Source organism: Centruroides vittatus, unplaced genomic scaffold (genome assembly GCF_030686945.1).
Source record: "Centruroides vittatus isolate TY-2023 unplaced genomic scaffold, ASM3068694v2 contig_890, whole genome shotgun sequence".
NCBI lineage: Eukaryota > Metazoa > Arthropoda > Arachnida > Scorpiones > Buthidae > Centruroides > Centruroides vittatus.
Window position 1 is genome coordinate 554,325 of NW_027122581.1, and position 17,473 is coordinate 571,797.

The 17,473-nt window shown below is 28.2% G+C and overlaps 1 protein-coding gene across 1 annotated transcript; it reads left to right on the forward strand.

The window, feature by feature from the left end:
* Window positions 1-20: 20 nt before the first annotated feature.
* B9d1 (B9 domain-containing protein 1) lies at window positions 21-17,473 on the forward strand. Its single transcript, XM_067280741.1, has 6 exons — window positions 21-179; window positions 3,727-3,795; window positions 4,979-5,090; window positions 6,732-6,828; window positions 17,022-17,152; window positions 17,318-17,473. The coding sequence occupies exons 1-6, from the start codon at window positions 123-125 to the stop codon at window positions 17,410-17,412; spliced, it is 561 nt and encodes a 186-aa protein (XP_067136842.1). The 5' UTR covers window positions 21-122; the 3' UTR covers window positions 17,413-17,473.

Below are 17,473 nucleotides of genomic sequence, written 5' to 3' on the forward strand. Positions count from 1 at the left end.
AAGTAACCACGTGGTTATAGTAAATAAATACAGTAGTTTTATAATTAATTTTAAATTTCTTTGTTGAAATTGACTAATTTTACAGTATTGTGATTAAGGAAAATAATTTAAAATCTGTAGAAATGGAATCTACGTCTGTGTTTCTTTTAATGGTTGGAGGGCAAATAGAAAGTGCTAAGGTGAGACGATAATTATTTACAAAGGAAAGACAGATAATAACTGTCAAATGAAAAACAAAATTTGCACTAGATATATTGAATGGACCAGATCTCAGGAGTTCAATACTATAAAATAACATGTTTCATTAAATATATATATATATATCACATTCACATTCATAAAAGTATAATGTATCTTGCTATGATTATATTTTTAATGAATTTAAATTAATATGTATTTGTCAGCCGAATGAATTTTTCATAATATTATGTAACTTGCCATAATTTTAATGTGAAGAAACTTTGATACCTTTATAAACTTACAAATCTTTCTCAATGATATGGGTGTATAGGGGAATCAGTCTGTTAGTATATATGTTTTTAATCAATAAAAACAAACCATGAATATTGAACGACAGTTATACTTTCAATGACAGTTATCATTATTTACTACAACCCTCATTAATATCATCAATTCCACATATTAACAAAGAATACAATTCCTTTTCCATTATGCCACTCCAAAACTCCACCATGTAAAAGTCACTAACTCGAAAGTCAATAGTTTTTTTAATTAAAATTTTAGTTTGTAGTGCCTAAATAGTCACTATTCATACATAATATGTTTAAGAATTTGCACATATAATACCTTTATGAAAATTCTGCTATTTAGACTAGCATTGTTGCTATCCATAAAACTCATCATTTCCAGTAACTTGCCACCTTCTCAGTCTGCATTAAGTCAAATTTGCAGATCTCTACTGTATAGACACAACCAATGATTGCCTGAATAATCGGGCTAGAATTTGGCTAATTAAATAATTAATATATCATTTTAAACCGATCATTCAGGCGATTGTTGGTTGTATCTATATATACTCATTGGGCTTTATATAGACTCTACGATATTATCAAATCTACAAGAAAACTACAGGATACAATAGTGAGGTTGAGGCCGAAGTTTTAAATGTGAAAATGTGTATGTTGGACGTTCAGCACCGCATTCCTGTAAGCCTAGAAGTTTGACAATAGTGTTTGGAAAGTCAGTGGAATCATGCTCAACATTCCAAACGCCATTGTCAAACTTATAGACTTACAGGAATGTGGCGCTGAATGTCCGATGTACACGTTTTGGCATTTAAAACTTTGGCTTCAACCTCACTAATGTTTAAGCAGGATATTGTAATATTAATATACTATATTAAAGTTATGAATATAGATATACAGATGAAATTTAATAGGAAGCAATAAATTGAATTTAGAATGCTGGATGCTTTTCCAGATACTTCTCAGTACTATACAAGAGATGCAAATGCAATGGACTGTCCAATCCAATACTGTATGTATAATTACTTTATATGTCATTAAAATTTCCTACAAAATGTCTCATTCATAAAATATGATAAATTGATGATGCTGAAATATCATTCTCTAAAATTCAAGTAGCTTTAGTTACAATTTTGTTTAATATTTTGGTATTCAAAATTTTTAAATTAACAAATTCATAACTGAATTCAAATATATAAAGTGTTATAAAAAAGGCAATTGCTGATTTACAGACAGGGTTCTTTATGGATAGTCCCTGATGAAAACAGTCTGAAATTATAATGATCTCCAATAGTTCATAATTCTCTCAATATATCATATCAGTATTATACTACAGTTAAACAAGATCAACAAATGGGTAGTAGCTATTACATTCCAACTGAAAATAAGTGTTCTAATTTAATTTTTGTTACTTTTTAAACAATTTTAGCATGTCAACTTTTATTAATGTTTTATTGCTGAAGTTATAAGATTAGTGTGATCTATTTGACTGTCATTGTCAGTATAGAAGTCATATAATTACAGTAAGTACTTATGAAATTGTGTATTTTTGTAAAAAAAATAATTACAAAAAATACTAATATGTAAAATCACAAATAAAATAAAAAGTTTAAATGATAAATAGTAGCAATATATTTGACAAGAAGGTGCAACTGCTGTCAATGGCTGCACACCTTAGAGGTATGAAAGAGTACTGTACATGTCAGGAGTTGCAATTTGGCACAGAGTATTTGGTGCCCAAATCATGCGCATATAAAATAAACCAGATTTATAGGTAGTCAGGACCAAGAACTGGGTCAAAATAAAATACAAAATGCTTAGACTGTTTCTACAAACAGATGCAAGTGTGAGATTTGCACATGCATTGCTCGTGCTTTCCGAGGCATAGTCTTGTCCCAAGAATGGTTTTGCCATTTTACTTGTTGTAGATATAAAAGCTGTAAGACTGAAGAGGGATACAAATAAAAAAGTACCTAAAAATAAAGTGAAAATAATGGTTATATTATAAAGTAAATTTGCCATCACTTTACAAAATTAGTTTGATATGTATGGAAGGAAGGCAAATTAGTTAGTCTATTAACAAATTATTATACTTACATTATGGTTTTAATTATCAAAATACAGAATTATAATTTATACACAAAAAATAGTTTGGGGTCTAGACAGTGGCATAGCGTGGGTGTCAGCTGCCCGGGGCGGAGGAAAATTTCGCCGCCCCCTTATTTAGGATCTCAATTTAAAAGACTAAAATATACAATAATTCTAAAGAACTTTTCGGCAAGAACAATCATCATTATTGTGTATTGTACAGGTGTATTGTGTATTGTGTATTTTTTGTGAAATTTTGCCGCCCCCTAAAAGTGCCACCCGGGGCGGGCCGTCCTTGCCGCCCCCACTATGCTACACCACTGAGTCTAGAATATAATACATCCAAATACATTATAACTTATATTCTTTTTATGACAATTCCATTTACATAGCACTGTATTATAACATTTTAAGTTTCATAAATTGTAAACAATAATACATTTTACAAATCTATATAAAAAGTATGGAATTGTAAAACATGTTATGTTCATAATTCATAAGAAATTAGGGTATACTCAAAGTATTGATATTAAGTTCATATAATGATTATTTATAACTTTATATGTATATATTGTATATAGGTATCTCTTGATTAATGCAGTTAACTAATTCCTCGATGGTATTACGTATATCAAAATTGTGTCAATCAAGTACAGTGGTACCTTGATACTTGACTGAACAATCACCACCTGCTAGAACAAATTTTCAGTTAATAACAAATATTTTTATTTTAATAAACGAAAATAGCAAATTCAGCAACACCTTATTTGCCAAGAAAAACACATGTAAGTTAAGTAAAGACAGCTGTTAAAGCCCTGTACAAAAAGGGATTGCCACAAATTAATCTTTGCATTAATCATATCCCACGTTAAGCAAAATTGCAATAAGCAAGGGATACCTGTATATAGATTAAAAGCATAGTTGAAGAAAGGACAAAAATTCCAAAATGCATTTCATAAAATATGAGTGTATCCCAAAGAGAATTTTGTAGGTTTTTGATTATGCCCTAATTTATAGACTATGTCTACCTGAAGTACTAAATAGACTTTATAAAAATCTTTCTGTAATTTTGATTTCATTTGGTTTAAAATAAAATATTTATTATTATTAAATTAAATAATTCTATAATGTATAAAAAAAATATTATTTTCAGTTTGCTGAATTTGATGATATTTATTGCAAATATTTCTTTGTTCATGGACAAGACTGGGTGATTACATCTGTGAGTATAAAGTTTTATTTTATATATGTGAAAAGAAAATGTATATCCTTCCATTTCACATTCTGTAGGACATCAAATTGTAAATTTATTTCACCCACATGCATGAATATATAGCTGTAAAATTTACCATGTATTGTAACTTAATATAAAAATGTTAAAATAGTTATCTTAGTAATTGAATTATAGATATGTTTATTATATATAACTGTATATCTTTAGAACTATAAAGTCACTTACAGCTAGGTAAAGAAAGTTATTTATATTGTCTTGCTATCAAATGAACTTAGGTAGTTATAGTAATTCATGGATGACTGTCCACAGCTTCTTGACACTTTATCAGTTTCTGAAATTAACCAATTTTCAATCATACTCTTGAGTGAAAAACTTGATTCTCTGAACATGTGAACTGAGTTTAGCTTGTCTGTAATTATCCTACAGTTTTCCATTTACATGTAGATTGAACGCTGACATGGAAAATTATTTTGAGAAAATGAAAAATTCTTTAAGAATAAAATGATTTTTTGGAGATAGTTGTTTTTACATACTTTCAAAAATGTAAGATTTTAGATAAATTGACTGTTGATTAATTTATATTGACAATGGTAAGTGAAATATGGAACAATTGAGAATCTTTTCAAGTGAAGAAGAAGATCAAATGGCTAAAATGCATATTGAAATAAAGTTACTGAAAATTTTTTCTTTAAATTTTTTTATGCCAAAGAAAACAGGATATTTTATAGTATCAGAATTAACTATCATTAACTTAAATGATAATTTTTTATCTAATTCAATCAGATAAATGCATATGAGAAAAACATATTTATTTTTATACACATTTTTAACAAGAAATAATTCTTTCTCCAAAATAAGTCACTTTATTTGCAAATTTCAGAAAAAACTTTACCATGTCATATTAAAAGTTTGGAGTATATATTTTAAAATTCTGTTGAATAATTTTTATTTACTTATTATTTCTAACATATATGAGTTTTTGAATTTTAACCCTGCACTTCAGCATAATACTTAAAAAATTATTTGTTTCCAGATGGTTCATGACAAAATGCTAAATATTTACATATAACAATTGAAATACATATTTTAAATTTCTCCTTCTATCATACATTAAATTATAATATTTTATTTTAAAAATGTTGCATTTTTCAGTTTTTTTCTTTTATTTCAGGGTTTAGAAGAAGGTATTTCCCAGTTGACTAAAAAAAGTAGAGATGAAAGACAATTATTTATTTGGAATTTTCCACTTGATATCTCTTTTAAAACAACAAATCCATTTGGATGTAAGGAATTTAAATACATGGTATATGTATAAGTTTAAGTGACTAATTTAGTAATTTAGGCAGATCAGATATACAAAATATCAAATAAAAAATTATTTTTTACTATTAAATTTTAACATCAGAAGATAGTTTTTAGTTTTAATCCATCATCAAATTAAAAATATAATTTTATAAGTTAGTTTAATATAAACAATCAAATGTTTTATGTCAAAACATAGTATAAAATATATTATTAAATTTATTTTTAGAAATCTCTAACTGTTTTACATTCTATCAAAATATTTTGACACTTTCAAACTAATCCATTGGCAATTGTTAAACAGTATGACATTTCAAAAACAAATTAATATTTAATATAAATTATCAAAATAAATATGTTTTTTTTAACAAGTATTGAAAAACTACAAATATTGTAAGCAATATTTTTATTATATCTTTTGCAAATGTTAAGTCAATCAATTTTTATGACTGCTTCTGTAGGAATCAATACATTAAAATCTTTACTCCAATCTTGATATAAAATTATTATTAATAAGGATGTTCACAAAATGCTTTTAATGTATTAAAAAAATGCTTTTGTAACATCCAAATTATGCTTTAAAATTTAGTCTTGCTACAAAAAATCCTAGCAAGACTAAATGAATACTTGGAAAATGATACTTTCTTAATCAAACATTAATTGAAAGGTAAAACAGTAGAATTAGCAGTAATTTTATCTGCTTCATGGAGAAAAGTATTTTTTAGTCATGCTGTCTTTTGTTTCATATGCTTTGCTAAAGAGTCATGACATTGAACAGTAGATTTTTTCTCGTATCATTTGAAGACAATAACTGCAGTATAAATGTCCTGACTCTACAGTAAGGCCTTCATTTGGAAATTCACGCAACTGCATTTTTGCAGAAATATTTATGTTCAGCATCACATTTATCTGATTTCCAATCTTTAACCAGTCACAAGTACTATGAATTAAGAGAGCTAAATCCATCTGCTTACAGTTTAATCTTGACATCAACCAATTATTAAATTCTCTTTTTTTTATCTTGTAAAATGTATGTAAAATATGTAGTATAATTATTTAATTTTTATGATAAATGATTTTTTCTGTTGTTTATTGTAAATATAAAATAATTTTTATTAATTTTAATATATAAATGAAAAAAGTAAGACAATTGGCAACTATGTCACTAAGCAGCACTATATTTGTTTGAGTTTCACACTGGTTCTGTATAGAAATGCTTTAGAATGCCATTTTGACCTGTAAATATGCTGTTGAATGCTTTAAATTCTTTATTGCTTTTTAATGCTTTCATATTACCCAAATTCTTTTTAATGCTTGGTCCAACTACTGAAATGTTTTCTAAGGTATCTACATCAGCAAATAATGTTTAATGAGGTCTTTTATTAATCAAAAATGTTTTTAGTGCTTATAATGCTTTTGATTGACCTTAATTATTAATATCTAAAATAAACTTTTTGTAAATTTTGTATTCTAGAGTTAAAATTCAGTTTAAGGGTTTAAGTTGCTATTGATGAAATTTGTAAGTCAAAATGATTTTACTTTAAAATAAAATGAATTATATTTTAATAATCACTCAACTGTAAATAAATGTTGTACAATAGTTTAATAATGCACATTTACAGGGCCACAGTTGGTTATTAGTGTGTATGGCTTAGATTCATTAGGACATGATGTTGTTCGAGGATATGGAGCTGTACATGTACCCATTACTGCAGGATGGTAAGTAAAATGAATTTATTTTGTTGTTCTTATCGCATGACATATAATTCATTGATAAAATAACAACAAAAATACACTTTATTAAATTAGATAATAAATCACAGATAAATTAACCAAACATCAGCATTAAAGAGAGAGAGAGAAAATCAACAGAAAATGGTTTAGTCTAACAGTGAGAGAATTTATTTGACAGGAATAAATCTACACCAGAATTTTGAGTTGAAAATCATGAGATCAAATCCTGCAGCAGCAGATACAGCATGATCCAATTGGCTTTAGTAAAAATGAGACTCAATTAGATAATATAATTCACTATCTAGTCTATTCTATCAAAAAGCAAATATATTTCCCTACTATGTTCAACACAATTTAAACTGAAACATTACACTTTTTTGCATTAATTCACATGAATTCTGCAAACTATTTATTGTGCAGAACTAATCTCTTGCAAATGGTTGAGCTTAAAGTCCTACTAATTAATGATTTTTTGACAAATTCTCTTTGAATAGTCTCTAATGCTTCTATATGTATAACTTCAAGATTTTCACTATTTTAATTTTATTCTGAAACACTTATAAATATTTATTTTCATGTAATTACTGATATCAAGTATTTTTCAGTCTTTTAAGACTGAAGAACATGAAATCTGTTGATATTGTACTTTTTATTTCTCCTATGCACACATCCTTTTATCACTACTCTTAAATGCAATGGCATTTCATATATTTTCATACTTTAAAGAATTTCTTTATCTTTTCTAAATGCTCAGAAATGTATTATATACTATGTATTTTCTTGGCTTACATTTATATTTATTCAGAATTATTTTGGTCCCTATATTAAGACATTGCAATATAAGAATTTTTCTTCATTTCTCTATTAGCTTTATTATTTTTTCATTCAAATTTTATCAATATTTCTAACTTTTCAAAGAAATCTTTTCTAATATATGTTTGAATAATTATGAATTGAAACATCCAGTTTGTTTTCTAAGTAGTACTAATTTGAAGAAAAACTGATCATTCAAACGGTGACTAATATGGAAGAAAGATGTTTAAGAAAATTAAATTGAAAGATTTAATAGATGTTATTAGTGTCAACATTAACAGAATCATTATTATGCTGTACAGTACATCTGATATATGATGTATACAGAAAATACATTGAAATGTTCAAAATACTGTTAAGAAGTTATTGTCATTTCACAAGTTATATCAGAATACTGATTTGGAAGAAGGCAAAGCCAATAAAAATATTCATGAAATGCTAATAGGTAGATGATTAAGATTAACACTAAGTTAGATTTATTAAACAGTAAACAGAAGATATATTTATAGAAAGCAGCTTACAAGTTAGATATTTATTGACCATTTATATTCAAAATACAGTAGAATATTAACTTATTGTAATAACTTTGGGACTTACCTAAACTGATAATTGAACAATAACATTAAATGGGATAAGTAAATAAAACTACAATTAGTAAAAATTGTGAGATCTTATTGGATTTGACATTAAAAGGACATGTTAAAACAACTAAAAAACTTATAAATTAAAGGTTAATTAACTAAAATTGTTATTATTAATTAATAGTGATTCATTTAGTATTGTTTACTTGCAGTGTTTTGTAATACTCTTTAATAACAACATCTAGCATGTAATTAAGAAATGCAAATATGGTAAATCACTGTAATGTGAAGAAATAATAATCTAAAGCACTAGTTAAGACTAATAGTCAGTATTATCAGTTATATGTTGAGACTGATAATGTGAAAAAACAGCTTGAAAATGTCTATTTATTTAAATATAATTATAACTAGCATATTTTAATTTGCATGTTTTAGGATTGCCAATTCTGATAACATTAGATGATGGATAATAATATCCATAATTACGATTTTCTCAAATGATGTGTCACAAGAGATGGCTAAGTGTTCCATAAATATTATGAAAGCATATTTTAAAAATGAGAAGAAATTCATTTGTATAAAGATTTATCACAATCATGATCAGTTAATAACTAAGCTACACTCCTAAGATAATGGTTATATAGCTATTTATAATATAAAGTATATCAATAGATTTTTAATATTGTACAAGAAGTACAGCAGAAAAATTTTATACATTTTACAGAAAGTCCACCACAAACCAGAAAGTTTGATAACCACTACAATAAGTGTATTCTACTATACTAGTATAATATTATTAATAATTGAAGTAATTGAAGTGAATTAATAAAGAAATAATTTCTGGATATTTAAATGTGTATGCTCTATTCATTGAATATTATTACTGTTGGTTTCTATTTAAATATTCATTTGAAACCTGATAATGGCTAGAAAAAGGCAGCTGAAAACATTTGCATTTCCATTGAGTGAAGGTTTCTTGGTTTTTAGTTTTTAGATTGATGTAATTGATGTTTTAGAAAAAAAACTAGATTTTATTTGTTCACACTATAAATATCAGGTCAGTCCATAAGTCCATGCACATTTTTATGACCTTGAGAAAAATCTTGTTTTGCTGTTAAAAATGTCAGTCTAATGTGATAATTTTTACACTGAAGTGTTAAATTGGATCTCATTCATATAATACTGTTCAGAATTGTGAACATTTCAGTTGTTTATTTTCGTTAAAATGGAAGTAACCAATGAATATAAAAGACATGTTTTATACTTTTTATTTTTAAGTGGTGAGAATGCTACAAATGCAGCCAAAAAAATAAATACTGTACATAATCAAATTGTAATTAGTGCAAGGACTGCGCAGAAGTGGTTTGAAAGATTTAGAAACAATGATTTTAGTGTGGAGGATAAGGCTCATTGGAAGACCCATTGACTTTGATGATGATGCTCTCTCTGCACTAGTTGAAGCAGAACCATCTTTAACAGTTGATGAAATTGTGGAACGTTTAAATTCATCCCATGGAACTGTTCATAGACACCTACAACAAATTGGAAAAGTTTCAAAGCTAGGAAAATGGATACCACATGAACTGTCAATAGCTAACCGACAACAACGTGTAAACATTTGCACATCTCTTTTATCCCGCATTGCTTTAGAACCTTTTCTTGGTAGGCTGGTTACTGGAGACGAAAAATGGATCTTCTATAATAATGTGATGAGAAAAAGACGATGGATCGTGACAAGCAGCCAAAACTGACTGCAAAAGGTGGGTTGCATCCAAAAAAAATTCTTTTGTCTGTTTGGTGGGATATGTCAGGTGTAATTCACTTTGAGCTGTTAGGACCTAATCAAACAATTACAGCTCAAATGCATTGTGAGCAATTAGAGCATTTAAATAAAAAATTGAAAAAAAATTGACCGTCGTTAGTGAACAGAAAGCAGGTTCTCTTGCAGCATAACAATGCCAGACCACACGCTGCAAAAATAACTGTACAGAAACTTGAAAGCTACAACTGGGAAATTTTACCTCATCCACCATATTCCCAGTGATTATCATCTTTTTCGCAGTTTGCAGAATTTTTTTAAAAGGGAAAACTTTTGAGGATGAGAACAATGTAAAAAAGGCTATTTCTGAAAATTTTGATTCAAAACTGAAATCATTTTATGAAGACAGGATTAAAAAGCTACCATCAAGATGGCAAGAAATTGTACAAAATAATGGTGAATACATTATAGATTGAAATAAAATTTAATTAAAATTTTTCTGCTGCTTTTTTTGTAGATAAAAATATGCACGAACTTATGGACTGACCTGATAAATAGTAATCAGAAGAAATAAATAATTAAAGGGTTTGAGTGTAAAAGATGGTAAGTGCCATAATGAAAGTTTAGAGAAAATGCAAAAATTAAAAAGTGTGAAATATCAAACAGCATTCCCTCATGTCAGGACTGATACAACCTGTGACTTTTGACTCAGGAACTTTTTTTAGTGCACAGTAGTCACATATGGGAGAACTTATGCTTAAGGGATGGTAGAGGAAGTTGAGAGACAGAGAACTTGGAAGTAAAGCACTCTGCAATCAATTAACAGTTAAACAAATCTTTTCTTTTCTTTCGAAGACACAATGTAGTGACGTAAACTTAAACACTGGGCGAATTTTTCATCCTTTTTATTCGGTTGGAACGCTTTTTTATTACATAACGCGTTTCGGGCCGATGCCCCTCTTCAGCCAACTAAACATTAAAAAGTGAGAGATGATTATATACAAATATTTAAAATAAATATTGTGACAGTATACATAATTAGTTTTTAGAGGTTGTTACCTTCTAAATCCTGGTAAGAGCTTGTATACCGTTAAAAGCTGGTCCGTACCTCATTCGGTAGTTTAGACGGATGTAATAGTCCAAGGGTACGAATCTTGATAAAATTCCATAAAAAAGGAAGGTTTAGTATCAGTCTGTAGAAGTATACGGGGTTATTCTTTCACAAATCATATTCATGAAACCATACCTGAGATTCGTCTTCCGGTGTGTTGTCTAACACTGAGCTCGTACTCCTCCACCTCAACTGCGGAGCACGATCTGTTTTTAATTTGCATATGTCTGGTCGAGCATTAGCAGGGGAGTGTTCCTTTTTAATAGGTTTCTTTTCCGATAAAATTATTCGGGGGGTTTGGCGGTGATTTTTTTAGAACATAGCACGTGGCCATTGCTATTTTTTCCCGCTTTTAGTATTTTTAATATTTGTCGCTATGCAAATGACGTAACAGATCTTAAAACAATTTTTTATTTTATAGTATATTTTATAGTAATTTAATCCAGTTTTCATTAATTTTTATGCTTAGATTAGTATTTATACAGGTCTTATTTTTATTTTTAATGATTTCTACACTTTCTTTGAATTTTCTGTTGTATGTCTTCTTTTCTCTATGTAAAATGCTTGTTTTAGTATCATCGATTTTACAGTTATTTAACACACAATGGTCATGGAATACTGAGTTTAGTCTGTTGTACTTTAAATCGGCTATATGTTCTTTCACTCTTATTTTGAGTTTTCGTTTTGTTTCTCCTATATAGAAGTTGGTATTTTTGCAAGTGCATGGTATCTTATAAACTATGTTTTTCATATCTTCTTTTTTTATCGTCTGTTTCTTTTTTCTTTGTTTCGCTTTAAGTCTAGATAACAGGTTTACGTATTTTGGGGCAAGTTTTATATTATTTTTCCTCATATCTATGTCGATTTCTTCATAAAGGTTCCTAATGTATGGGAAGCTGGTATATTTTGGTTTCAATTCGGTTTTTTTATCTTTTATTTTTGTTTGGTTATTAGTAATTTTATTTTCCCATTTATGAATCAGTCTGGTTGGGTACCCGTCTAGGGCAAAAAATAAAGAAGAAACCACTAACAACTTACCAAGAGATAATATAAATAGATATCAGACAAATAAACAAAAAAAAGCTAGCTAAACGATTTGGCCACCCAACTATGGAAGAAATAATAGAATGGAAAACATCCTTGGTATTAAATAAAACACAAATCACGATCCCCGAACATATTCTAGAAACAATAAGAAAAGGACTAGACTTTAACGGCCCTAACACTTGGGAAGTATTGGATATAATACCTAATTTGGATTGTATGTGCAATGAACTCGAAGATACAGAATCAAGAATTCTGAAAACGACCTTAAGTAATAAAATTAAAAAATATACTGTAAAAAAACATAATAAAACAACTATAACAGATAAAAATTACTATAAATACAAAGACGAGATAGAAACATTGCAAAAATTCTTAAGTGATAATCAGCTAGACCTCATTAGAGCCGATAAAAGTAAACAAATTATTATAGTAACCCAAAAATGGGTTAAGTCAAAACAGCTAGAAATAGTGGAAGGCAAAAAGTTCCGAAAACTACCAATCAATCCGAAAGAAACCCTATATGAAGAACTAAAAAAGAGAGTTATAAAACTGCAAAAACTTAACAAAATTACAAGAGCAGAACGAGAGTTCATCCTTAATCAAGATAATGATAGAACACCTAAACTGAATGTGAAACTTAAAACCCACAAAATGGGAGAAAAAGTAAGACCCATAGTCGATTTTAAATTCGCTACCTTATATAATCTGGAAAAATTCCTTAAACAAAAACTTAAGAAATATCAAAATTCGAAGCACTCTATTAAAAATACAGAGGAACTTTTGGACAGTCTAAAAAACGTTAAAATAGAAAAAAACATCAAAAATGGCTAGTCTGGATGTGATTGATATGTACCCGTCGATAAAATGGGAATTAATCGAAGATAAACTTAAAAAATTAGAAGTAGAATCACATATCATAGAATTAATAGAATTTGCATATATGAGTAATTATTTCGAGATAGACGAAGAATACTACACACAGAATAATGGTACTAGTATGGGGTCCGTCATAGGCCCGAAACTAGCTGAAATAATAATGATCGACGTTGACAAAGAAATTAATAATATAACAGGTATAAAATATTATAAAAGATACGTAGATGATGTCCTAATTATATATAATGATGCAGAAGTAAAGCCTAACATGATAAAACATATAATAAACAATATAGATAAGGATATCCAATTTAAAATAGAGGAAGAAAATGTGGCCGATAATAGTATACGATACTTAGACGTCATGATAACAAGAAACGAAAATGAATTAGATTTTGAACCTTTTAAAAAACCATGTTCAATTAACACCACAATAAAATATACTTCAAATATACCATTGTATATAAAACAAAACATCTTTAACATGGAATACCGAAAAATACAGAATAGAACTAGTAAAGAAACTAATAAACCCAAACACATCATCGAATTGAAGAAAAAGTTTGCCCTAGACGGGTACCCAACCAGACTGATTCATAAATGGGAAAATAAAATTACTAATAACCAAACAAAAATAAAAGATAAAAAAACCGAATCGAAACCAAAATATACCAGCTTCCCATACATTAGGAACCTTTATGAAGAAATCGACATAGATATGAGGAAAAATAATATAAAACTTGCTCCAAAATACGTAAACCTGTTATCTAGACTTAAAGCGAAACAAAGAAAAAAGAAACAGACGATAAAAAAAGAAGATATGAAAAACATAGTTTATAAGATACCATGCACTTGCAAAAATACCAACTTCTATATAGGAGAAACAAAACGAAAACTCAAAATAAGAGTGAAAGAACATATAGCCGATTTAAAGTACAACAGACTAAACTCAGTATTCCATGACCATTGTGTGTTAAATAACTGTAAAATCGATGATACTAAAACAAGCATTTTACATAGAGAAAAGAAGACATACAACAGAAAATTCAAAGAAAGTGTAGAAATCATTAAAAATAAAAATAAGACCTGCATAAATACTAATCTAAGCATAAAAATCAATGAAAACTGGATTAAATTACTATAAAATATACTATAAAATAAAAAACTGTTTTACGATCTGTTACGTCATTTGCATAGCGACAAATATTAAAAATACTAAAAGCGGGAAAAAATAGCAATGGCCACGTGCTATGTTCTAAAAAAATCACCGCCAAACCCCCCGAATAATTTTATCGGAAAAGAAACCTATTAAAAAAGGAACATTCCCCTGCTAATGCTCGACCAGACATATGCAAATTAAAAACAGATCGTGCTCCGCAGTTGAGGTGGAGGAGTACGAGCTCAGTGTTAGACAACACACCGGAAGACGAATCTCAGGTATGGTTTCACGAATATGATTTGTGAAAGAATAACCCCGTATACTTCTACAGACTGATACTAAACCTTCCTTTTTTATGGAATTTTTATCAAGATTCGTACCCTTGGACTATTACATCCGTCTAAACTACCGAATGAGGTATGGACCAGCTTTTAACGGTATACAAGCTCTTACCAGGATTTAGAAGGTAACAACCTCTAAAAACTAATTATGTATACTGTCACAATATTTATTTTAAATATTTGTATATAATCATCTCTCACTTTTTAATGTTTAGTTGGCTGAAGAGGGGCATCGGCCCGAAACGCGTTATGTAATAAAAAAGCGTTCCAACCGAATAAAAAGGATGAAAAATTCGCCCAGTGTTTAAGTTTACGTCACTACATTGTGTCTTCGAAAGAAAAGAAAAGAAACGAAAATACAAAACACGGTTTCCTCAAGATAGAGTTAAACAAATGTTTATTTTTCCAAACTAATACTAAATACAAATTTAAACTGCTAAGGTACCCATGCATCTATCATCAAGAGAGAGTTTACAAATAAGCACATGACGATAAATACCTGTGGTGTCACTTTGATATCCTGTGATCTCTGGCCATGGCTTGTATTGGGTCTCAGTGGGGAGAAGTCTCTATTCCAGTATCGAGGAAAACAAGTCATTGGGATTGAGTTTCTTGGAGGTATTTGTGGAGCTAGGTGCAACTATAGACAGGCCTGCTCTTTGGAAGTACTTAAACAGTTTCAACTTGTAGAGGATCAGCACATGTAAATCCAAAAGTGAATAGTGCAATTGGGATCAGAGGTCAGCAGTGAAACCAAGAAGGTCAGCAGCAGCAGAACACTATAGTGGATGGTCACCACCTTGATGAATGAATGGACAAACTCTCTCCAAGATCTTCTCTCACCTATCCTTTTTACTTGGGATCTTGCTTCTCCTCATCCTTATGTCTAAATTTAGTGAACTTATGAAGGGTGCTGGGTGATAGTCCAAACCCTGATTTTAGGCAAAATTTTTTTGATCAGTAGATTTCACCAGAAGATGTGTCAATAACAAAATAAATGTTATCAAAGAGAAAAATCTTGTGAACTTTCTCATTATATTGTTATCTTGGGCTTAAATGACTTTATTTCTTTGAACAAATATTAAATAATTAAAATTGTCTAAATTGTCTAACCTGGGTTTTCACAGAAGTTTTCTGTTTTGTTTTCTTTAATCAGAATAAAATGCATATTATAGTAAAAAGTAGATATAATATTTAAATTGAAATACAATACTGTTTAGCTGTTAGCACACATTTTAATGTACTAATGAATGGCACTTGTCATTTTTTACTCCTGAATCCTTCAATATCTTTTAAAGAAAAATTGCTCGAATATATTATATCTATAAAGATAAGATGTGAAAATACAACAGTTTCTGTAGTGTTTTTCAAGAAAAATTTAAAGTTTTATGGATGAAAATAATGATGAGTTTTAATTGAAAGAAACAAAGATGGCAAAGATATTAGATATTGTTGAAAAGGGAATTGTTAAAGAAGTTATTAATTGTGAGAATAATGGGATTTTAGCTAGTCATTGCAAATAATTTAGTGAACGAGAATATGAACAAAAGACAAGAAATACCAGTATCAGTAATTATTATAACATTATAGTAACTATAATTTAACTATCATTGCATCATTTCTAATTTTTAACATAAATTTCAAAATTACTTTGCAATTGCAATTTGTTTTAAATGTACCAGTAGAATTATCTGGAATTATTTAATATAACAGTGAAATATAGTGATTGTTTTGATTATTTAAAATGTAATAAAGCATATCTGATTTTGTTTCAGAACTGTCTGATGGATAATTTATCTGTGTTCTTAGAATGTTAACATATACTAGTAGATATACTGAAGTAAAATTTAGAAAATGAATGAAAATTTATATATAAAGTATTAAACTTATTTTTTTTACATAACTTTAGTGTTGTGTGCTAAATCATGCTTACCATGATGTTCTAAAATTGTAGAATCTTAATGTGCAACCTGATGATGGCTACTAAATGTAGCTGAAAACATTTGTTTGTTCTTTAAATCTTTTGCTGGATATTAACAGTTTAATCTTAATTTAAATACAAATGTTTTAATTCTATTATTTGATATTTAAAAATAAATTTTTGTTATTCAGACAACAATAAAAATCTTCTCTCGTAAAAATTTAAATAATCAATTATATTAAAATTGATAATCCTCAGGTAAAATTTTATAACAAATTTAATATATCAATATATTAAAGATTCAATTGCAGACAGATATATGAACTAAATTGCAATTTTATAGAAAAGCATTAAAATTTGATAAATTACTTGTATTTCACATAACTGTAAAGAAAGATTGGTCCATTCTTAAATTTATATTTAAAAAGTATTAACAAGCAATTTCATAAAAAGTATTTATGTATTAATATCATTTAAAAAAATTAATTTATATGAATTTTAATATACATTTAATTAATCATTTTAAGATATAAGATTGAAATTTTTCACTTTGTTTCATATATCAAACAGTCATTACCGAAGAATTCCCATGTTTGTGCCTGAATCATCATCACTTGTCCAGAAATTCACTAGCTGGTTAATAGGTCGACGACCTGAATATGTCGATCCAAGAGTAGTTGCACAAGGAGAAGGAAGAGATGGTATGCATGATTAAATTTTATGAAATGATATGAAGTGTTATTTACCTTACTGTACAAACAATTGACTATAACAATATAAAATATAATTTTTGATATAATGATTTTATTTTGGAAATTTTATTAAAATCATGTAAATATAATCATTTTTTATATGTATAATTTCAGTGACTAGAGTTCGTTCTCAAGGATATGTAACTGTACAGTTCAATGTGATTGTTAAAGATATGGCAAAAATGGGCTACAATAATGGTTCAAGGTAATTTGTATGAAACAGAATGATAAACACAACAAAATAATATTGTTGTTCCTTATATTATAAAA